Genomic DNA, 24,684 nt, shown 5'->3' on the forward strand with positions numbered 1-24,684 from the left:
AGACAAGGGACAGCAGACAGGAGCTGCAATTTCAAAATTAGGAAGGCAGCGGAAAAAAAATATTAAACTCCTAGGAATTTTTAGGGGTGTAATCGAGCCGAGCCGAGTCGAGCCGAACTCTTAGATGTTTGAGTTTGACTCGTTTATAATCGAGCCGAACTCGAGCTTTATTTAACGAATATATTCATGACTCACGAACTTATTCGAGCTTTTATCGAGCCTAAACAAACTTAATAAATATAAATTATAAATTTAAATATTCATTAAAAACTAAATTATATATTTTTTAAAAATTATAATATTCTTATTAAAATTTATAATTTTATTCTAATAAATAAATTTAATATATTTATCTATGTTATTTATACGTAAGTATAAAATCTATAAATTCAATATTAAAATTATTTTATTTTTATTTAAAAGTTAATTCATTAGCTTAACGAACATGTTCACGAGCTAACGAGCCGAATATTGTGAAGCTTGAGCTTGGTTTGTTTATCTTAACAAGTCTCATTAAACGAGCTCAAACGAATTTTTATCGAATCGAGCTTCAAATAGCTCACGAGCGGCTTGGCTCATTTACACCCCTAAGGATTCTTACCAAAACATATTTTTTTTAAAAAAAAAAAATCTCAAAATGGACAGCCTTCTCAATGAACCAAATATATGCACAAGAAGCGTAGTCCCCAGTTCTTGTTTAGTTGTTCTATTTTGTCATGCAGAAATAAAAGTTCTGTACTGGATTATCATATTCGCACATATTTTCCTAAAGCAAGCCGAATTCATTGATTCAAGAAAGGAAGTATTATAACATTCTGATAAAATGAATTACTTGTAATACACATGACACAAAGTAGAAAAACAATGAACAAGCTATGGAATATATAGAACAAAGGAACTCATATAAGGAACATGGAAATGGTATCAGCATAGAGAATCCATGAAGGTGGCGAACTAATTTTGTACTGTGTCTATGACAATAACTCGATCATTTAATTCTGAGACTGACTGACCAAGGTCCAGCACCATGAACAGGAAATGAACTATCAGATGCATCCAATGAATTGTAGGTTACTGAAAACCATCAATTCCACCAAAGTTGAAGGAGTCTATGTTCATAGAGAAAAAGCCATAATCATCTTCAGCACTTCCGAAGTCTGGAACATTAGTAACTCCAATTGCATTGTCAGAGAAGAGATCATTTGTTTCCTCCATTTTGGTAGTTACTTCGCAGCTATGCCCTTGATCTGAGGTTCCCTGACCTTTAATTTCATCCATGGGCAGTGCTGGTGTGTGACCCTGGAATAGTGCAATGTGCCCAAACAACTTGTCTTTCCTCGAGAATGTAGTTCCACAAGAACAAAGCCATTTGTCGCTACCACAGTGTTTCTCATGAGTTTTCAAATCTGCCATCACTGAAAACTTTTTGTTGTTGCACTTCCTGCAGATGTAGCTCTTGTCACAATGGCTTCTCTTGTAGTGGTTCTTCACACACAAAATTGTCTTCAGAGGCAGGAAATTCTTGTGCTCACGGTTTCTCTTGCAACCAACAAAAGGACATGAATATCTCTTTAGAAGCACAGGTTCAGAACTTGCTTCTTTCTGTGGTTTGGAGAGGGCAGATGGACTCTTGTACTCGTCTCCATGGCCTCTCATATGCATCCTTAGGTTAGCATCTCTTTTGAACCCCTTCCCGCAGATTGTGCAGAAGTGTGTGTGTGGTGCTAATATCTCCTCCTTTTCGAGTTGCAAAACCTCATATGATCCAGGAGGAAGGTTTTCTCCACTTACCCCATCTCCACTATCCTTCACATCATTGTCATCTGCGGGCATTGATTTGATTCCCTCATCGTCCCATTCACCCAGACCTTTGATAAGCTCTTCATATTCAGAAAGCTCAGTTCCCTCTGAAACAAGGTCAAGCTTTTGTTGCGAAGTGCCAACAAGTCCCAAGTCAGAGGCAGAATCTGGAATACTGGGGATTTGTCCAACAGAGCTGCCACCGTTTGCAAGAACATTTTTCATTGAGAGCAGAAGGGTTCCTGCTGTAGAGATCAACTGAATTATGATAGAAGTTAGATCTGTGTTTATGAGCTGCTGCTGCACAGCAAATTCATTCGATTGGGTTGAGATCCTGCCTTTGTTGTTAAGGGTGGAACGAACTATGTCCCGAATTTGATGGATCTTCTGCTCTAGAAAATCCAGGTTGTTAAGCATAGCTCTTGGATCCAAATTCATTTTGAATTGTGGGGTCTGATAAGACTGATCGGATGAGTTGTGATCTAAGTTTGATGAGAATTTGATCAAGGACTGCTCACTTCTAGCATCAAAACATATATCTATGGAGTTGGACACGTCGACTTGGTGGTTCTGATTAAGATTTCTTGATTGATCTCCCCCCGAAGAGGAAGCTTCAAAAATTGGCCTCCGTTTAGAATCCATAAAGCCGTTTTACAACCTTCAGCCATTTTGAAAACCAAGAGTGAGAATCAGATGAGGAAAAAAAAATGAAGTTGTGATTACATATTGGCAATAGAAATCATGTTCAGGAAGGAGGCCACTGTGAGAACGATAAAGCTACCAAAGTTTCAAGAAACGCAAAGTCAATGGGGACGAAGGTCTAATCCATCATCAATCAATATAGCAGTTTAAGCCAGTAACTGTAAAAAAGTAAAGAAAAGACTCGTATGAAAACCAAAAGCAAAGATCATAATAAACATTAAAACGCTCTACTCCGATCTAACTTGTACTAAAAGATAAGTTTCACTCAGTACCTACCAAACAAACAATTCCTCTATCAAGATTGCAGGACAAGAACATGAAATCACACCTACCTCACTTCCCTCTTATGAACAATCTAAAAGATAAAAGTCAAACAACACATGAACAAACAAAATGATAACCAGCTGAACAAAAACACGCAGATTTTTTTCAAAAAGCTTCAACCTTTCCTCGTGGATTCTGAAAGATCCAATCTCAACCACTTTCTCCGACTACCACGAAAGAATCAAAAAAGAGAGAAGTGGACTCACATAAGCAGATCCCTACGAGCTGAAGCAACGAAATGGAGAAGAGACTCGTCGCCTCCGCGGCAGCAGCTACCAACCGATAGCTCCTCCGATTGCAAAATCCAAGTCAACGCACCGGCCCTCCTCTTCGCATCCGCATTCAGCTCGCCCGCCGCCCCTCCCTCTGCGTCGACGAACCCACGTACTGAATTGACTACTACTTTGTCGTCTTCCACTCTTCGTCGTGCGAGTTGCATTAAAATAGGGTTGTTAGAAAACTGCAGAGTAACGTGTACTGCACGAACTCTATGAGTAAACTGTTCCAGCGCTTCTTAATTGGCCTAAGGAAATAATATTAAAAGGATCGGAGGGAGAACGATTTGAAATTGCAAATTATACAAAATCATATTCATTTTCTTTGGTTGGTTAATCTTGTGGAATAAGGGAACAAATGGAAAAAAGCCAAAAAGATAATCTAAACATTCTGTGTGACGCCGGTAGCAGCGTGGGGCTGCTGCAGCTCCACGTCGTCGGAGAACCTCAGCAAGTGCCCGGCCACGTCGTACTTCTCGCCGTCGCCCCAGAGCGCGTAGGCCTCCTCGCCGTGCACCTCGTCGTCGCCGATCTGCATCTGCTCGTGGGACATGCGCAGCGGCATGACGAGGAGAATGAGGAGGCAGATGAGGGAAGTGACGACGGCGTTCCAGGCGACGATGAAGGCGGCACCGGCGAGCTGCTTGAGGAGCTGGACCCCGCCGACGCCGCCGTAGACGCCGCCGCGGGAGTTGGTGACGGGGAGGAAGAGGTTGCAGAGGACGGGCTCCGCGAAGAGGCCGGTGGTGGCGCCGCCGAGCAGGCCGGCGACGGCGTGGGTGTGGAAGACGCCGAGGGTGTCGTCGATGTTGCTGAGGAAGGACCACCGGCGGTGCAGCACCATCATGGTGAACCAGGGGATGCTGCCGGATAGGATGCCCATCACCATGGCCGCCCACCCTTGGACCAGTCCTGCCGGTTCGTTAATTTGGGGATTTAGGGTTTGCGCCGGTTCGAGACACGATTACATATTTGGGTGGGTTTAGGTCTAGGGTTGGTACCTGCACCGGGAGTGATGCAGACGAGGCCGGTGATCATCCCTTGCACGGCGCCGATGACGGACGGCTTCTTGAAGAAGATCACGTCGAGCGTCGTCCAGATAAGGAGGCTCATCGACGCGCAGATATGGGTGTTGAGCACCGCCATGGAAGAGTCGATGTTGGCCGCGTAGGGGTCGCCGCCGTTGAACCCCGTCCACCCGAGCCACAGCAGCCCAGCGCCGGCCAACACCAGCAGCACGTTGTTGGGCGGGAACCTCTCGCGGTCGCCCACCGATCTCGGCCCGACCTGTACCAATTACGGGCTCCGTGGTTTTAGGGTTCGGGCCCAAATCCCTAGTGAACATTACATTACTTGGGCAAAACGTAAACCCTAGCTCACCCAATATGCAGAGGTGAGGCCGGCGATGCCGGAGGACAAGTGGATGACGTATCCGCCGGAGTAGTCGATGACGCCCCACTGGAAGAGGAAGCCGCCGCCCCAGAGGGAGAAGGCGCCGACGGTGTAGGAGAAGGTGAGCCACAGGGGGACGAAGAGCATCCACGCCTTGATGCTCATCCGCCCGAGGAGGGATCCGGCGAGGATGACGACGGTGATCCCCGCGAACACGCACTGGAAGTAGACCATGGAGGCCATGGGATAGTACGGCATGGCCATAGGCGTCTCGACCTGGCCGGAGTGGTAGTAATGGGCGGTGGCCGGCAAAGCCGCCTGCTCGATGAGCAACTTCTGGCCGAGCGCCGGCTTGGCCTTCCCCCAGAAAGGCAGGAGCTTGTCGCCGAAGGACATGTTGTAGGCCCAGACGACCCAGCAGATCCACACGGCGGCGAAGGCGTACAGCGCCATGAACGCTGAGTTGACCGCCCACTTCTTCTTCACGATGCTGCCGTAGAGGATCACCAGCCCCGGCACGCTCTGCAGCCCCACCAGCGTCGCCGACACCATCTGCCACGCATTGTCCCCCTTGTTCAGCCAATCCTTCACCGCCGCCGACGTGTTTCCCTGGTAAGCTACCGGCACCGACGACGTCGACATGGCTAAAGCCCACTGAATCCGCACACCTGTCAGTTCTTCTGATCGTTTGACTTGGTATCTCGCTCTATTGTAACTGCAACATCAAATCAAATTAAATTAAATTAATTTTAATTTTATTTTCAATTTTCAAAGCATCACAAATCGTCCAGTAGAATAAATTAGCAGTTAGCTTGATGCAGACTTGCTGAAGTAAGCGAATAACATTTTAGAAATCAAACAAATTTTAAACAATAAATATTTTATTATTATTTATTTATTTTTATCAATTTCATCTCATCCACATGTGAGTGAATTTATTTTATTGTGAAGTCTCATGTTTGGACGAGTCGTTTTGTTTGTCTTGCCCTTGTAAGAAACGTCACCATGGTGAATAAATAAAACTCAATGTGTCACCGCGTTAATTAAATTATTCACTAAAGAAAATTAGTTATGAATTATATGTAGTGTCTTTCTTTTCTTTTTTTAATAATGAATTGATGAACTGGAGACAATGAATATGGAAGATAAACAAGTATCCCTTGAATTATTATTGAAAAGAAAAATGCCAAAGTTGTCATCTCAAAGTATGAATCCGTTAGAACTTTGTGTAACAGCTTTTTCCCCCCAAGTGTTACGAGTACCACCGAAGTACCACTGAATGATTACTAAGTGCTATAAATTTAGAATACAAGAATTTTTATTTCCTAAATGGGTGATTAACTGTAATGGGATCTTAATATCATTTGGTGGAACCTAAGAAAACAAGATTAAATTTTTTACAGTTTAGTGACATCTTAATAATTATCTAGTAAAACTTATGTAATGCTACAATAGTAATAATTATGTAGCGTTTAGGTAGCATCTACAATTAAAAATTTTATATTGTAAATTCATGCCATTTTGTTAACAATTTCATGGTAAATTTTATTTTAAATTTTAAATTTTTATATTATCAATTTTTATAGATAATAATATTTCATGCCTAACACAACCACAATACATATGTAAGGTCGGGCTATAGCAAAGGAAAGAGATCAATTATAGATAGGATTGTAAATTAGTCGTGCCGAACCAAGTTTTATGATATTTAAGATTGTGTGCGGAGCTAGGTTTTATGATGTTTAAGATTGTTTGATAAGATAATTAAGTCAAGTCAAGTTGAATCCAAAATGAACCAAGCTCTTAAAATGATCGCTCAAGCTTGATTTGGTTCATTTTTTACGAGTTTTAGTTTGGTTCAAATTTGGTTTGTTTAAATGTTATTGAACTCTAAATTCAAGCTTTTTTTATTTCAAATTTTTATATTTTAAACTTATTTGGTTGGTTAGTGAGCTTGATAATATAAACTTGTTTATTCATTTTAATTTTTTTTATTTAGCATGTTGACGTATGATCATTTGAGAGAGGGTGAATCATGAGTATTTTGCATATATATATAAACTTATCAAAATCGAGTGTGCAGTGGAAGAAAACCAACTAAGACAAAAGAGTAGCACGCTATCGATTATTTTGTTTGCAACTCTAACAACTACTACTCCAAGACACCCCCCTTGGGACGTTTCAGACGAGCAATTCACTAAGATTTTCTTCTGAAGTATTTTCGGACAAAGATGTTGAATATAAGGATGAATAAAGTGTAACACACTACACTTTCCTATGCAAGTATAATAATAATCAACAATTAACTGTTTTATCGATAATAGGAGCTTGATGTCGGTATGGTTTTTGCTATAGAAGTTTACTCAATCATGAGTTCGGCGCAATAAGGTCGCAGCATAGCAGTTGCAAGGTGATTGCGTAGTAGAATCGAGTTGAAGCTTGTTTCAGAATTGATGTTCTGCACTGTTTCGGTGAACTTCTTTTACAAGGAATTGGGGGTGCCTCGATTCATCTAGGACGCCTCCATGCACGCTGATTCGATCCAATGACATCGGCATTTATCCTATTTCAGGCGCCTCTAGTGTCCCCAAGTGCCTCCAATGTGCTGACGTCTATCCTCGTAGCTTATCTACCACGGGGTGCCTCGGTTCACCAGAGGCACCTCTAGTCACCCAAGATGCTTCTGTTCACTAGAGGTGCCTCTATTCACCTAAGACGCCTCAAATCACCTGAGACACCTCTGTTAACTTGAGACACCTCTGTTCATCCGAGACACCTCTATTCACCTAATACGTCTCTAGTCACCTGAGATGTCTCTGTTCATCCGAGGTGCCTCTGTTCACTTGAGACACCTCTAACCAACTTAAGCGCTTAGCGTACTATTCATTCCAGCTTGACTTTTCACTTCAAGCTTGACTTTTCACTCCATTTATGCTGATATGATCCAATGATGTTGGCGTTTATCTTATTCCAAGCGCCTCCAGTATCTCTGGGCACCTACGAAGTGCCAACGTCTATCCTCACATCTTATCCCGCGCAGGGCGCCTATGTTCACCTGAGGTGCCTCAGTCACCCGAGGTGCCTCTATTCACTCGAGGCACCTCTGTTAACTCGAGACACCTCTAATCACCCAAGGCACCTCTATTTACCCAAGGTGCCCTTGTTCACCCGAGATGCTTCCAATCGCCCAAGGTGTCTTTGTTCACTTGAGGTGCCTCCAACCAATTGAGGCACCTGAAGTACTGTTCATTCCAACTTGACTTTTCACTTCATTCATGTTGATCCGATCCAATGATATTGGCGTTTATCCAATTCTTGGCGCTTCCAATATCCTTGGGCACCTCCAAATTGATGACATATATCCTCGCAGCTTATCCAGCGCAGGGCGCCTTTGTTCATCTGAAGCGTCTCCAGTCACTCAATATGCCTCTGTTCACCTGAGGTGCCTTTAATCATCCGAGGCATCTTTGTTCACCTGAGGTGCCTCCAGTCACCCGAGGCATCTCTGTTCATCCAAGCCACCTGTGTTCACCTGAAGCACCTCCAACCAACTGAGATGGCTGAAGTACTATTCATTCCAGTTTGACTTTTCATTTCAAGCTCCTACAAAATATGTTAGTCCAATAACAAAACTACTTGTAAAATAGAGTCAGCATAAATGCATAAACAATTATATGTTTGTGAATTAGATCATGTCTAACCAAGACCAGGATCTAGTCTTGGTTTCAACTTAGATTTCTAAGTTGGATCTAAGTTGGACCAATGCTATAATCCCATTGGACTCATTCTCACTATAACTCTCTCTAATTTTTTACCTCCACTTACTATTTGTAGACTTATCTCCTTGACATTTGATCTTTTTATCTACTAGGACTTCCTGCTAGATACTCATTTGGACTTCAGCCAGTCATATGATCCTACTAATCTGACTGAACTTTCTGCCAAATATCAAGTGCTCTCTGACCTATCTGGACTTTCTGCCAGTTATCTAATCTGCATGACCTAACTAGGCTTCCTACTTGATGTTTAGTTCTCTAGACTTATCAATTCCTTCAGTCTGCACACTTAGTAAATATTATATCGTAACAGGACTTAACTTTGAACCTTTGATAGCATCAAAATATACATTTAATTTTGATGCTCCTTACACTAACAGTTGATAAGAATTTTACTGATACATACTTCACAAACATTATTCACGAATATATTTACGAACACTAAGAAGTTGAATACTATGCCCAAGTTTGCTTGTTTAATTTAACAAACTATTCAAATTTGTTAATTTAATTATTCCGTGTGTATTGAACAAATATAAATAAGTTCTTATCAAATTAAACACTAGGCTTGTTTACAAACGTTTAATTGACCTAATTTTGAGAAAAGAAAAAACAAAAAACAAAAAAAGCAAGCAAGATGAAGAACCCCTAGTCTGTTTGTCTAAGTCCTGATTTGTGTATTCATATCCAAATGTACTTCAGGGTTGAAACAGACCCTCAAGCTCAAAAGGAAACCTTGAAACAATTCACTTACATTATTCAGACAAGCTAAGAATATGAAAAACCTTGAGAAACAATTCGCTTACAATAACCAAACGAGTACAATAAGCACAAATTGTCTAACAATAAAAAGTCCTCGTTTGCTGAGTAATAAACCTAACCATGTTGACAAACTAAAGACTGGAAACTGCTTTGCTTGCTCCGATGACTCTGTAGAGAAATATCTCTCTAACGAGCTCACTCTAACCTACGGAATCACAGCATTCCCAGTAATTACTGGGTCATCAAAAGGATGCAAATAAGATAAATAGAATATTATAGAAATCGGTCCAGCACCAAAGTGAATCATCAGCCACATTTACAATGTACAGACTAAAAAATAGACTCATGTCTTTCTGCACAAGATGGGAACCTTGATATGAGGCATGAGCATCACAAACATAAATGTTGCAACTTTTGGCAAACTCCTACGCCATCATCAACTTGGTTTTTATCATGTTCTAAACTGCATTTAGCGAATACTACCAGGGACCAAACAACTGACCAATTTGTTTGAATGAAAAGACAAGATCATACCAACAAAAGACCTTTTCTTGAAGGTCTGCCAATCATAACCATCCAACAATTTCCATTGGGACCTCAAAAGTATCAATTCCTTCATATTTCTCAAGCTTTTCAGATTGATTGAATACAGCACAAACAAGGTATAACAGAAAGGTAGTTGAAGAAAGTGAGGATATGAAGCTACAGCAAAATGCAGAGTTAAGGATCAGTAATAATCTTTTGCCATGCTAACAATGTAATCTGAGCCACTATGTAAATAGTTTTAGTGACCATTCTCCAGTAAGATAACCTCATCTACTGTATTATCTACTTGAGGGGCATCACACACTCGAGGTGTGATCACAATGTTTTTGCAAATAGCATAGTGAAAGTCAAATTCCGCTTTTAGTTTGCAACAGCTGGCTTCAATCCATTTCTCAGCAACACTGGTAGAAACACTATCTTGGTTGTCCCTCTCATGCTCCTCAATAGCTGGTCTTATCTTATCATAAAGAGAATCCAGTCGCGCTGTAGCCTGCTTCTTTGTTTCCTGCATAAAGAGATCAAAAACTTCATAACTCATGTTCCTTGAAAAAGTAAGAACCAACCAATTATTAGAACTTTTAATTCGTTAATTAAATATCTTTACTTCAACAGATTGTATGTTTTTGTGAAATAGACCAAGCAGTAGAATTTTTATCAGCCGCCAAACGCCAAATAACAGGGTTAGCAAGGAACTAGCTATTTAGCTCATAAGAAACAGATGTCTGTAAAAATTGACATGAACCACTTGAACCATTGCATTGTTAACTATGAATGGCGGAACCAATCATATTGGTGTCAGATAGTGTCTTCCAAAATGATCCAAGTCCTTGCATTCAGCGACCTGCCTTTTGAAAAGCAAAGAAAATTCATACACATTGGAGACCAACCCAAAGATTGGATGGGAAGGATTGCCAGAAGTACCAAAGGACCCATCAAGCAAATAATAGATGAGCCCTGGGCAGAAGAGCATCTGCAGTGAGCTAATTAGTTGTATTTAAGCACCTTCAGTGGAAAATTATCCACTTTACCACAAGGTTATAACAGGCAAAATGTTGCAGAACAAAATTTAAAGTCTCATTCAAAGCCAAGGACTCTGTCCCCAGCCAGAACTAGATGTGCCGATACATGCTGGTGCAAGTGGATGGTGCCAATCCCATACCTGTTCCTCTGAAGAGCCCTTACAGCAGCAGCAACAGTAGAAGAAGAAGAGAAGACAAACAAGTCTTGTGCAACAGAAGAGGATTAACGTGATCGGTCAAGATGAAGAACTACCAGAGGAAAAATACTTCTACAATTAATCTAAAATATATCAAAGGACATTTATTATAACTATAAAAAACTACAAAAGGAACAAAGACAACTGTCTTTAAAAGTATTAGCAATTTTTTTCAACCGGTTCACTTGACTGCTGAACTTTAAACTGTAATGTTAATATTTAAACCATTCAAATGAAAAATAATACCTAAGGTTTTTGCGAAATTCAACTAAGACAATCTCTCCACCAAAGGAATTTATTTAGGAATTATTCTTACCTCACAAGCAAGAATTTCTTCACGTGCTTCAGAGATTGCTAAGCGCTCACAAATTAGTTTCACATCAATTTGTTTTCGCATTCCAATTTTAGATTTACCACCAGCATTTCGTGATGAGCTTTTTGACAATGGACTTGACTCTGTGTGATAATTGCGGCAAGCATGGTTACTCCGAATGCGTGAAATCATTGCACTTTTTTTAGCAGAATTTTGCTGAGTGCTCTCCAAGTATATGGTATCTTCCTCTGTTGTATCATATTTTGCTTCATCAATTTCCATAGGGGCAAAATTGATTGGTTCCACCACAATCGGCATTGATTGAGAAAATATTGGAGAATCAAAATCATCCGTATTTCTCAGTAATTCTTCATTATCCCTTTCAGCAATTGGAATATATGGGATAATTGCGTTATGAGACTTCGATGTTGGCTCATCATCATCAGAATCATACAAAGGAACATTCTCGACTGAGTATCTTCCATCACAACAAACCATGTATGTCAAGTAAGCAACTATCCACAAACGTGGAGAAATTTACATGAACAGAAAGGTAACTACAGAAGGCTGTAAGCAATGCAACTAGTCATAACTGTAATCCTAAATAATTGGAGTTACAAGTAGAGAACCATATCTTTGTTTATCTTCACTTTTTTTACATTTTAATCTACAGCTTTATCCAACTGCAATGACTAATACTAATGTTTTAATTGGTAAAATGCATCAACTAAAAAAATGTACATAGTTATTGCCCCAGGACCAAAGTGAATCGCATCCAATTAGTTTAATGACATAAGCTGCCTTATTTCACATGAAATAATGGAAGATTTAAGTTTCCAGCATACAACACCACAAGAAGCCGTGAAGACATATTAGGTTTATAAGCCATTAAGAATTAAGTTTATACCGTTATAACTAGGAAAACTAAACATATAGTATTATTAGTGCAGTAGAATGATATGCATGGTATTCGCATGCACATAATCAAGCCAATATTCTAGAACATCGGCATAACACCATCAAAATTGCACTGAAATACTAGTGCACAAGAGTGATGTTTAATTACCACAACTAGCTTAGCATGTGATGAATAGCTGAACATTACCAAGATGAAAATAAAACATACCAATCTAGTAAGCTACCATCAAATGCTAGGTTATTTTGCATCAATAACCCATGAAGTGAGAGGGAAAACTGAACATTCTAACCATGGTAGAGAAGCAAGTTTACCTGTCATCGTTATCATCCCAGAGATAGGTGGCCTCCTACAAGATGATCATGGATAAGATAACAAGCAAAGTGATCAAAGAATTCATTTGTCAAAAAGATGAAAGCAAATACAGTCTTGAAAATAACATCAATCAAGCCACAGGACAGTGAGGATACAAGAATCAATCTAATTGAGAGAAACAAAAACTAACTTATCAAAGTGAACTATACCTCAGTGAGAAACAAGAATTTGCTAAAATAAATTAATGAATAGGACATGCCAATCTTGGAAAATAAAAAATACAGAGGATGCTCTAGAGCCTGTAAGTTTTCTGTAAATTGCATCTGAATTCTGAATAGTAATGATTTAGCACCTCAATTATAGCATAAAAGATTTACTTGTCTGCCTTCAGTATTTTTTTCCCAAAGTAAATTCAAGGGAACCATTATTAGGGATCAAATACTTGAGGTGTTCAAATAAAGTTAACCTCTAAAAGCAAACAAGTGGTGTTTGAGAATCATATTTCACCTGAAAACCACGGGATTTAGCTCCAAGAAATTCAGAACAGCAGGATGCACCACAAAGACAGCGGACTATGGCACCACCATACCATTCAAAATTATAGTCATAAGCCAACTCTGTTCCAGCAGGAATATCTTGCATGGCAAAAATCCCAACTCTCACTTCTCCCAACACGTTCCATTTTCTTGTTTCACAATTTGGTTGACTACAAGCATTCAAATATTAGAGTCAAACAGTGTCTAACACCCTACTTTTGTCCATAAAAAATACATGGAAATTAATGGAAAAGAGATGGCACAAAATTGGAACCATGCATGATTCTCCTGCTGGTACTAATCGTATATCAACAAAATAAAGAGGCTAGCCATGTGAATTAAACACTACTGCCAGGGAATAATGGAGTAGCCCTATCATAAGGCAAGTGTCCACCGTGAAGACACAATGCAAAGAAGAACATGTAAGGAGTCACTTCCATCACATAAATCCCGTTCATAGATTCTTACCAAGAATGGTTGATGAACCTTGCTAAGCTTCCTTTGTGAGTGGCATCAATTGACTCATCTGCGTTGAGATAAATAATATATGCATCTTTCAATCCTGATGAAGGAAAAAAGAAATTCTGTGAATAGATAATACAGGCACCACAATATTTCACAATTTTTTTTAAATACCTGCAGATTCATAGGCTTGAGATCGTTGCTTGGCTTCCTTCCATGATATTACTTCCCCACAGTACTCAATAACAAACTGTCCAGCCTAATTTCCACACAGGTAGAAGTAGCCATAGGTTGACAAAAAAGAAACAAATAACTAATCAGACATATGAAATGCAGCACGAACAGTTTCTTACATGCAAGAATAAAATACAAAAAAAGGAGTTGTTTCACATCCCCATAGAACCATAATGAAGGGGAAAGAAGGAAATCATTAATGTTTAATGCTCATAAAAGTTAGACTTCTAATTACCTTGATATTCTCACCAGATAATAGACCCCATCCTCGACCTTCAGTTTTGAATAACCTTGATGCAGCATATTCACACTTTTGAAATCTCTGCTATATAGATGAACAAAAAGTAAAAAACCAATAAAAGAGGTAGAGTAGTACATGAAGAGTCTTCCAAGTGTAACAATGCATATAACACACACCAACAATCTTTTCATGTTTTTATCATTCATCAAACACAAGGCAACAAAAACCAAAGCAATTTACTTTGCAAGAGAAGAATACACAAATTACGCCAACATGATAAAATTGTTAAAGTTGATAGGTTAATTACTTATACCAAAAGCTCTAGTTGGTAGGAAAGAGACAGATTTATATATTTATTTCCTAATTATATTAACACATATTACCATCATAAACCTAATGTATTTCTATCTAGTAAAACCAAAAAATGTAGATGAAACCTGGAAATGTTTTGAATTCAGCATGATATTTTCTACTCTTAGATGAATTTCCAGTTACACACTAAATGGTAATACTGAGTCAGGAAAAAAAATTGCAAAGATGGCTAGAAATGAATGACAAATATGTTCAAAATATCAAAATTGATTATAAAAAATACCCCTGATGCTGCATCTTTGCCATATGCGAAAAGTAAACATTTCAAAGTTTGAGAAACAGATATCTAACATAAGTTATCTGGCATTCCAATACATGTAATAGAAACATAGATATTTTTGCTATGCTGTACTAGGCCTTGGATATAGAAGAAAATGTTCTAGCAACAAGTGTGCAATCATCTCTTGCACTATAATATAATATCCACCCTATTTGTGAACAGGTGCATGCATCCTTTCACAAGTATATTAAAAGGAACCACCAACCTGATTTTTACAGTGACTGCCACAAGGACAATAACCAGGTGTGCATTCAGTGCTAGTGAACACATTCAAGCATCTGTCACCACATGCACTGTCTGGATTATTGGAATCATATTGACATTCACAAATAGCTATATCTTCCTCTTTCTGTTTCTTATGTCTGAGAAAAGAAAACCAAAAAATGGTTAAATGGATAAAAGAAAGAGAGAAACACTTATGGTACAAATGATACATGCAAAACTGTAATACTAATCCATATATTTTTCTAATGTATATTAGAAAGTTGGTTCAGTTGTATGAGTTACATGTACTATGAATTATATTGCAAAAGAAATTAGTTAGAAAAAAAAATCCTTAATGAATGGTACATACTTCCTGTGCAAGAATTCATTCCTTTCAATAAGTTTATAAGGAGGTGGGGCTTCACCTTGTTGGCCCTACAAAGTACAAAGTTGTAAATAAGCATTATGATCATATATCCAGAAATGTAAAAAAAGGATATTTTGGATTATTAGTGTATTGAGTGGTTATTTTACTAATTGACAACTGAAAAGGTCAATATTAGAAAATTCATACTGACAAACTATAAAGCAAAAGGTAGCTGCTAGTTTCCTAGCAAGAGAATGAGATTTAGTTTCTTCGGATGGCAAAGGGGACACGCAGAATTTTGAATTAGAAACAGAAAGCATTCTAAAGAGGGTATCCAAGGCAGGATAAGCACCAAATCGGGCATGGACAATCTCAGGAGTTCCAGCTAAGGTCACCATCGAGAACAACCATAATAGGTTGTTTAGTCAACACAAAACCAATTAACTGGTGTCCAAATGCATACTCTGATAAATTATATCAGATTTCAGAACTTAACATAGAAATTATGTTAAATCTTTATGTTTTTCGAGATCTATCTTTCAAATTAAATTACGCAAAGAATATAGATAATAAAACAGTCATTACTAAGAGTTTACCAGAAAAAAATCATCCATTCAGCTAATTGAGTATAGCTAGTTTGCTCTGAGTTATAAAGATAATCAAAAACACATTATACGATAAAGATTAACAAATTGATTTGCATAGAAATATTTATCATTAGTTTGTTTTCCCAAATACAAAGAAGAGAAAAGGCCAACAAAAGTATACGAAGAAAATAAAGCCTTTAGGGGAAAGAAAATAGTGGTTGATGCATTATGTGGATTAAAAGTCAACCCCAGTCCCCAACTAGACTCATAGTCGCTAGAGTAGTTCTAATACTGTTCCATGTGACAAAGATGAGTCCGAGGAAGAAAAAAAATTAGTAAGAATTAATAATACCTCATTGTTCACACTAGTATCTTTTTGTTCCTCCAAACCTTAAACAAGCAAAAAAGATCATGTGAGTTCCATGGCCAGATGCAAATACATAGGATAACAAAATTAAAAAATGGATACATCAAAAGTGTGGATCTTTTTTTCATGACGCCACAATTTTAAAGCTTGTAATTTCTCATTTGCAGAAAATGATACACCTGCTGCCAAAAAAATAATCCATAAGTTTGAAATCCACATATCTTTTTTTTTTTTTGAATAAGTATCAACACGTAGAAAACAATCTTTCAGATCTATCTTTATTACACTTGCACTGGATTACTCTCTTTTTTATTGCATAGTTGCACCTAATTTGTAACAGACAAAAATTGCTAAGTTCCAAAGGAAAATAATCATATGATTTCTACATTAGGATAGGAAGGTTTCACCTAAGAAATAGAAGAGTCCGATTAGTTTGCTAAAACCAATTTAATTGCTGTTCTACGAAAGATAGTCCTTGTGTATTCATTTCATTATCCCTCAATTTTATCCATTTCTAATTATCTTCAGGTGCTTCCACAATGAGCTCCAAGTCTAAGTCAATGGAAAGATTTGAAATATTTCATTATCTTACTCTACCTAAACAACAATGTCTTAAAATAGTAATCTTGTACTTGACATTAGTCAGAAATACAATGATATGCAAAGAATGAAAAACAAGTAATCATAATATAAAAAAAAAGGTTGCACCAGCTAGAAAAGAAGGGAAGAGGCAAACAGCCTACCTAAACACATGATACGATAACCCAGAAAACAAATGATAACCTTCTCTTATTGGTAGAAAATCCTTCATCTATCATTAGAAAAAGATCATAGTAGCTTGGAGTAAAGAAGAAACAGATGATAATACCAAAGGACAAATAAGGATTTAGCTAAACATACAAACAACCGGAGTCATCTTATCAAAAGATGTTTAAATCGGCTGAGAAATAGATAATTGCAAGTTAAAATTTCGCAGATGAGTGGATGGGAACACCACATTTGCATGACATAAGTAAGATAAATGATGATCAACCAAATAGGTACAAAAACCAAGGAAAACAAAGGCAACTAGTTTACTGATTGAGTAGGAAGTAAGAAAACAGAAATAGAAAACCTTCCATCTCCGGACCTCGTTCCTTGTAACGACTTGGTCTTTGGCTTGCGTCTGAGCGCCAATTTGGATGCTGCTAGACAGCCTGTTGAGGGTAAAAGGGTTTAGGGTTTAGGATCATGAAACTCCTGCCAATGTGATGGTATGGAAGATAAACAAATTTAAAAATAATAATAATAAAAAAAAAGTGATTTCCTAGGGCCTTGTGGTAAATGGGTACGCCACGAATGGACTTATGGTCTGCTGGAGCTTGCCCGGGATCTATTGGATGTGAGAGGAACTTGAGATGCGATCGCGTTGAGGCTGCAGGATAAATCTTCAATCGCGTGGGCAATCAGTGGCGCCCAACCAAGTCACAACTGCCCCCAAACTCTGCGAGCTCAGAGCTCACTGAGAATGCATATGGTCGAATTGAATGGTGGAGATCAAGAAGACGGTTGCATAGATCGGGGAAAATGCGTGGCGACGAGTTGATCCTGCCGATTCTGATCGATCTACGTTGGAGATGGCAGAGACGGCTGTGGAGAGCGAGAATAGGGGGGCTGGAGCCGTGGAGAGCGCCGAGCGTGGCCGGGAGAGGGCGACTCAATGGGACGTAGGGAAATTTTTTTCCAAAAGAAAAAACAGAAAAAGAAAAATAGGGCAATTTCTAAGAAAGTGCATTTATCTTTAATTAATGAGAATTTATAACAAGAAATCCTAACAATTAAGGAAGGATAGGGGCGTAAATGAATCAAGTTACTTGTGAACTATTCGAATATCGATTTAATAAATATTTATTTGAGATCGTTTAATAAGTCTTGTTAAAATAAATAAATCAAACTCAAGCTTTACAATACTCAACTCGTTAGCTTGTGAATATATTCATTAGTAAGTTTATTAATAACTTTTAAATAAAAAATAATAATTTTGATATTAAATTTATAGATTTTGTCGTCTACGATAAATATATTAAATTTATTTGTTAAGTAAAATTATAAATTATAATAGAAATATTATAATTTTTTATAAATATATAATTTAATTTTTAATAAATATTTAAATTTATAATTTATATTTATAAAGCTCGTTTAGGCTCGATAAAAACTCATGAGCCATAAATATATTTATTAAATAAAGCGAGTCAAACTCAAATATTTAAAAGTTTGGTTCAGCTCGGCTCTATTACACCTCTAACGGAGGATAATTATTAACACCCTCTCTCCTATCAATGGCCAAATAATTTCCAATTTACATTGAACGCTAATTGTAGTAAAAAAAATTAAAAAAACATAGTGAAAGCTAACGATCTTTTTAACATATAATTATAAATAGTACATGTATTATACTAGCATCTCCTGTTTAATTAACATTCATATTTATTTTAATATTAACCCCTTATATTAAAATAAACTAGTCATCTGTATCAATCTTGACTTAGTAGAAGTACAATCAGATGTCTTTGATATATCTTCAATATACTCTATTATTTCTGTAGATGATGTGGAAGAAGTACCGCGTGTCTTCTTCTGATTACAACCTCGTGAATTCTTTCTTATATCCTTCTTACCCTCATAACCTTGAAACACAAGATTATTTGTCCTTAGATAATCTAGAAGAATTATGGGAAGAGTTCCCAAATAATACAAATTTAATGCTAAGACAACTTAGTGCTAAACCTATCAAAGAAATTAATTGTCTACATGATTGGATACTAAAAACTGGAACTGATAACATTCCATGTTTTTTTACTTATTATCCATCTTTAGACAAAAGAGGTACATGTAAGATCTATAGAAAACAAGCCTGTAACCTATGTCTATAGCAATTATTTTTCATTTCAATACTTACAAGTCAGCCATTTAAGGGCAGTACTAGAAACTTTTTACTCAAAACAAAGGTCTCTGATTAGAAACCTGTATAAATCAACTAGAAATAGAACTTGATTGCATGGATAAAAAAATAAACAACCTCCTTACTTCACCTGATACACAAGTCTTTGGTATAGGTAAAGGCTTGCAACTCTCCAATACACCACCAATTAGATACTGATTTAGTTTTTATCAAAGCCTCTAGTATTTGTAATACAAGAAAAACTCTAGATATTAGAGTCAAATGTCTTGTAAACATCCATGGGCATGAATTTACATTACATGCCTTTTTAAATAGTGGGGCTACTAACTCTACCATAGATGAAACTACTCTTCTTTCAATATTACCAAAGACTCCTATAAAAACAGCTTCACAACCATTAATCAGTACTCAGCTTGATGACCAACAGTCAGCTTGTACACAATTTGTTACTAATATACATTTAAGGTTTTACGATAATTGTGACCAATATAGCACACCCCTTCCACTCTCTAAACTTTGGATGAAACCCTTATTACATCCGAATATTCACTTAATATTTGGACTAAATTTTCTTTTGGCACCTGACAGAGCTTTCCTTCTAACAAAAGTTATGCTCTTTTCTTTTCCACATCCATAATATCACTCATAGTATCAGATTATCCATCTATTGTTTATCCTTTAACTAACAAACCAGTCTTAGAAATATTATCCCCTGATGATAATACTTCTTGTCAATGTTATACTAAACATGCCTACAAACAGTCAAGAGAGCCTAATAGCCAAACCTGTGCTATAGCTCTTTCTGAATATCAGGATCAAGAAGAACTAGAGTTACTTGGCTGTTCAAGCCCTATACTAGAGCTTTTTGATGACACTTGGACTATCCCGTCTGATCCCCTACTTCCACAATAGTTACTTCAAATAATAAATTCCCATCAACTTGATCTAGACTCTCTCACTTTGAGATTAGAAAAACTAGAATTATTGGAGAAAATCCTACTAAATATTGGGACAAAGACAAAGTCTATTGCAAACTATCAATAATTAACCCAGATCTCACAATTAAAGCTCAAGATTTACGATATAGAACTTGGAAAGTTGACGAATGTAAGATGCATAGAAACCAACTACTAACTTTAGGAGTCATCCAGAGATCAACATCTAGACATAGAAGTCCTACTTTATAGTTAATAAAGGAGCAGAACAGAAACGTGGCCAGTCAAGGATGATATTTAATTACAAAAGACTTAATGATAACTGTCACGAAGACGGTTATAAAATCCCTGACAAGGACCAACTTTTAAATAAAATTCAAAACTCTAAATGGTACTTTAAGTTTGACATGAAATCAGGATTTTGGCAAGTTAAAATGCGCCCTAAATCTATTGAATGGACAGTTTTTCCTTGTCTAGAAGAACATTTTGAGTGGCTTGTTATGCCCTTTGGTCTTAAAGTTTCTCCCCAAAATTTTCAATGAAAAATGGATGATATTTTTAGACATGTTTCCAGGTTCACCTGTGTTTACATTGATGATGTCTTAGTTTTCTCCAAAACAAAGTAGGAACATTATGCTCATCTTCATATCATTTTTAACCTATTTGAAAAACATGGTCTTATAGTCTCTAAAAAAATGAAACTAGCAACTACCCATATTGATTTTCTAGGGACTGAAATAGGTCAAGGACAAATAGCACTTTAACCTCATATTTTAGCTAAAATTCTCAATTTTCTAGATAAAATGGAAGATACTAAGACTCTGAGAGCATTTGTAGGTCTTCTAAATTATGCAAGACCTTACTTAAAATATATAGGTAAAATTAGTGGTCCCTTATACAATAAAACATCTTTAACAAGACAAAAATATTTCAATCAATAGGATATAGCACTTGTACAACAAATTAAATAGTTAGTAAAAATAATCTCATTACTAACCCTCCCATTAGATTCTGATTACTTGGTTATTGAAATTGATGGTTGTGAAATCGGATGGGGAGGTATTTTATTTAGAAAAACTTCCAAATATGACACTAAAAATACTAAAACTTTATACAGATATGCCTCTGGCAAATATCAAGAAAAAGGGTAGTTAACTTCCTTAAACTATGAAATATTAGCCGTCATTTATTGTCTAGAAGCATTTAAATTATTTATCTACAATGAGTAAGGAATTACAATTAAAGCTGATTGTGAAACTATAGTAAAATATGACCAACAAACGAAAGGTTTAAGAGAAGGGATTAGTATCAAAAGATGGTTAAAATTTATAGACACACTTATCAACAAAGGATTGAAGATTCAATGGGAACATATTAAGGGAAGTGATAATTCCCCTTCAGATACACTTTCTAGACTTTTACATTAGCCTCATTACTTTTGCAAGTATGGATAGACAAAAGAAAGTAAAAACTTTTGCCATGAAAACCATGAGGTTTAGCAATCAGGAACTCTAACAGTTTACTAGATACGAGGAACAATTCCATTTTACAAAAAGAAAAAAGCTTGACCATATACAAACTTGTATACTTGACAACATATGGAGCATTCCTACTATCCCAGGCAGTTCAAATTATAAGATAGTTATTATCAAGTAGGCAAGAAGTGTTGGGTCACTGTTTTTTTTTTTTTTTTGAGGGGGGGGGGGGGGGGGAATAGCTCATTGTGCTTGTTCGCTTGCATCGTAGATGTTGATTTGCAATTGATAGAATCAAAGCCAAGCTCTCCAATGCTAACAAGTAGATTTAATAGTTTTTGGTCCTATTTTAATCATTTTTGGATCAGACACCAAAACTTTGGCAAGACACCCCACATTCCTAAATATTTGTAGGGTGGTTGTCTTTCATTTCACAACTCATAAGGGCTCTTATTTATTTTTTTCTGGGGCACCGTATTTAAGAGGTAATTAGTTAATAACACAGCTTCCCCTCACATGAACTCTGACTGTCCAAAGTTTAATAAAAGAGCGTTCATCATCTCCTTTAGAGTACAGTTTTTCCGCTCAGCAATACCATTTTGCTAATGTGTATAAGGAGATGTTGTCTCATGTTTGATCCCATGTTCAGCACACAACTCAGTGAACGGTGATACATATTTACCGTCTCGGTCACTTCAAACCACCTTAATTTTTTTTATGAAGTTGGGTTTCAACCTCATTTTTATATAAAGCAAATTTCGCTATACCTTCATTCTTGCTTTTGAGAAGATACACATAATAGTATTTTGTATTATCATCTATAAAAGTGATGAAGTATTATTTTCATCACGTGTTGGTGTGTCTTTGAGATTGTACACGTCAGTGTGAATTAGCCCAAGTTGTTCGTTGCTTCTCTCAACATGTTGAAAGGATATCCTAGTCATTTTCGCTTCAATACAAATCTCACATTGTTTTAGGTTAAGGTAGAATGTAGGTATGTTTTGCATGTTTATTAATCTACATAACACATCGTAGTTAACATGTCCTAGTCTACCATGCCACAAATATGAAGACTCAAGCATAAAAGTGGAAGAGCTTTCATCTTTATTTATCTTAGGCCTAATAGCTATTACATTGAGCTTGAATAGTCCATCAAATAAATAGTCCCTTCCTACAAATATTTCATTCTTGGATAGTACCACTCCGTCTGACTTAAAAATAATGTAAAAGTCATGCTTACTTAATAGTGATCTGGACACTAGATTCTTTTGAATTTCCAGAACATACAACACATTGTTCAAAGTGGTCCTTACCTGAGGTCATTTTCAACACCACTTTTCCTTGGCGTATGATGTTCGAGGTTGTTGAGTTCCCCATGAACAGCTTGTTCCCACCTTTGACTTCTTCAAAGTTGTGAAACAACTCCTTATTGTAGCAGACATGTTTAGTGGCTCCAGAATCAATCCACCATTTTTGTGGGTTCAAACTAGAGAGGTTCGGTTCAAAGACAACAACGCAAAGGTCATCCATTTCTAGTCCCTCTTTTAGGTTGGTCTCCTGCTTCTTCTTCGGCTTTTTGTATTCCGAAGATTTGTGATAGACTCGACCACAGTTGAAGCACTTCCTAGAGAATTTCTTAATGCCTCCTCTGGGTCCCATCTTGGAAGTCTTGGGGTTCTTCCATTTTGAGTTTTGACTGTGCTCAACCACGTTCACTTTCATAATAGCTTGAGAGAACAGTTTTCTCTCTGAACTCTTGTTGTCTTTTCTGATGTGAAGTTTAACAATGAGTTCCTCCACATTCATTTCCTTTTATTTGTGCTTCAAGTCGTTCTTGAAGTCCTTCCAGCTTGAAGACAGTTTTCCAATGATAGTAGTCACCTGGAAGGTTTCACTCAGAACTATCCTTTCTGAGTGAATCTCGTGCAAGATCACCTTAAGCTCTTGGACATGGCTGATCATCGTCTTGGAGTCAACCATCTTGTAATCCAGGAATTGGCCCTCAATGAATTTCTTGGCCCTTGTATCATTCATCTTGTACTTCTTATCTAGAGACTCCTACAGCTCCTTAGTCCTTCTCTTTGTGCTATACCCATCGTACAGCGAGTCAGTAAGGTAGTTAAGAATGTAGTTTCAACAAAGGAACTCAGAATAAGTCCATGCCTCCACTTTACTGATGGTATGAACATTAGTATCCTCAGCACACGTGGGGGGAGGGGGGTCCTCGGTTAAGAACCGAGCTAGATTGAGCGTGGTCAAGTAGAAGAGCATCTTCTACTGCCACCTCTTAAAGTTCAATCCAGTGAACTTCTCTGGCTTTTTTTCATGGTTGATTGACACAGTTTCTATTGGTGTATAAAGCAACAAACGATTGAACCTAAGTTTTGATTATGACAAAAGATTCAAAGTTAAAGTTTCTTGTTATCTAACAAAGTTGACTGAGTTTGCAGGAAAGTCCTAAGTGATCTTAGGCAAAAGAAAGTCCTAGTTGATACTAGGCAGGTGGAAAGTCCTAGCTGCGATTAGGTAAGTGAAAAGTTTTAGCTGTGGTTAGGCAACGAAGTCTTGGTTCGGGGGACTGGGCGAAGTCTTGGCAGGTCGAGGATTTTGGGCGAAATCCTAGAGTCGAGGATTCTAGATGAAAATCCTAGGAGTCGCGGACATCAGGTGGAAAACTGGATGGGTTGTGGATCGGACGTTCAGCATGAAGTCCTGAAGTCTCGGAAGCTGAGCAAAAGTCTAGACTGTTTGGAGGACCGATCTGACAAAAGATAATTTCTCTTGAGAGGAGTAGGTGAGGACGTGTTCTCCATTAAGGGAACAATAGGCGTCGGTTCGACCTAGGATTTTCAAAAAATTTAAAAGTCAGAACCGGATAGTTCAGAGATTGTCAAACATTTCATTAATCATATTTTATTGTGCTAACTTTGTTTTACAGGGTATGTTTGGTATTTTGGACTAATGTATCTTGCAGGGAGTGAAAAACACATTTCAAACTCGAATAAACAGTGTTCAAGGCGTCTCCAAGGCGATTGGAGGCCCCTCAGGTGGCTTTGTTGAAGGCCCGCGCAGAGAGACGCGGAGAGGAGTGAAGGCACCTTCCATGCGCTTGAAGGCACCTTTGAGACAATATGGAAGGCACCTTCCATGAGCTTGAAGGCGCCTTTGAAGGGGTAAACTTCGCAAATGGCGGAAGTTATCATCTCCAACACTGTGGGGATAAACTGCGCCACTGGAGGTGCCTTCAATGGGGTTGAAGGCGCCTTCAGTAGTCAATAAAAGGAGACCATGAGCAGATGTCTGAAGATAACTGATCTTCGCAATCTTTTTCCTGCGCGTTGAT

At 37.7% G+C, this 24,684-nt stretch overlaps 3 protein-coding genes across 8 annotated transcripts; all 3 read right to left on the minus strand.

The window, feature by feature from the left end:
- Window positions 1-785: 785 nt before the first annotated feature.
- Window positions 786-3,257, minus strand: LOC122020189 (zinc finger protein STOP1 homolog). Of its 2 annotated transcripts, none has more exons than XM_042577996.1 (2): window positions 3,033-3,257; window positions 786-2,458 (listed from the first exon to the last, which is right to left on the minus strand). In XM_042577996.1, the coding sequence occupies exon 2, from the start codon at window positions 2,440-2,442 to the stop codon at window positions 1,072-1,074; it is 1,371 nt and encodes a 456-aa protein (XP_042433930.1). In that variant the 5' UTR covers window positions 2,443-2,458; window positions 3,033-3,257; the 3' UTR covers window positions 786-1,071. The 2 variants fall into 2 exon arrangements, with proteins under 2 accessions (XP_042433930.1, XP_042433931.1); XM_042577997.1 differs by having other exon boundaries at window positions 2,947-3,257.
- Window positions 3,258-3,401: 144 nt separating this feature from the next.
- LOC122020188 (ammonium transporter 3 member 3-like) lies at window positions 3,402-5,135 on the minus strand. Its single transcript, XM_042577995.1, has 3 exons — window positions 4,482-5,135; window positions 4,103-4,388; window positions 3,402-4,013 (listed from the first exon to the last, which is right to left on the minus strand). The coding sequence occupies exons 1-3, from the start codon at window positions 5,133-5,135 to the stop codon at window positions 3,484-3,486; spliced, it is 1,470 nt and encodes a 489-aa protein (XP_042433929.1). The 3' UTR covers window positions 3,402-3,483.
- A 4,561-nt stretch (window positions 5,136-9,696) lies between these two features.
- On the minus strand, window positions 9,697-17,719 carry LOC122020186 (histone-lysine N-methyltransferase ASHH1-like). 5 transcript variants are annotated; one of them, XM_042577991.1, is made up of 12 exons: window positions 17,294-17,719; window positions 17,102-17,183; window positions 15,973-16,010; window positions 15,037-15,101; window positions 14,668-14,824; window positions 13,805-13,894; window positions 13,510-13,594; window positions 13,342-13,435; window positions 12,845-13,043; window positions 12,337-12,371; window positions 11,110-11,584; window positions 9,697-10,082 (listed from the first exon to the last, which is right to left on the minus strand). In XM_042577991.1, exons 2-12 carry the CDS (start codon window positions 17,106-17,108, stop codon window positions 9,816-9,818), a joined length of 1,512 nt encoding a protein of 503 aa, XP_042433925.1. In that variant the 5' UTR covers window positions 17,109-17,183; window positions 17,294-17,719; the 3' UTR covers window positions 9,697-9,815. The 5 variants fall into 5 exon arrangements, with proteins under 5 accessions (XP_042433925.1, XP_042433926.1, XP_042433923.1 ...); XM_042577992.1 differs by having other exon boundaries at window positions 13,805-13,891; window positions 17,294-17,717; XM_042577993.1 differs by lacking the exons at window positions 17,102-17,183; window positions 17,294-17,719 and adding exons at window positions 10,737-10,845; window positions 16,731-17,059 and having other exon boundaries at window positions 9,914-10,082.
- Between the last annotated feature and the right edge of the window lie 6,965 nt (window positions 17,720-24,684).

This window comes from Zingiber officinale, chromosome 9A, assembly GCF_018446385.1.
Source record: "Zingiber officinale cultivar Zhangliang chromosome 9A, Zo_v1.1, whole genome shotgun sequence".
Classification (NCBI taxonomy): domain Eukaryota; kingdom Viridiplantae; phylum Streptophyta; class Magnoliopsida; order Zingiberales; family Zingiberaceae; genus Zingiber; species Zingiber officinale.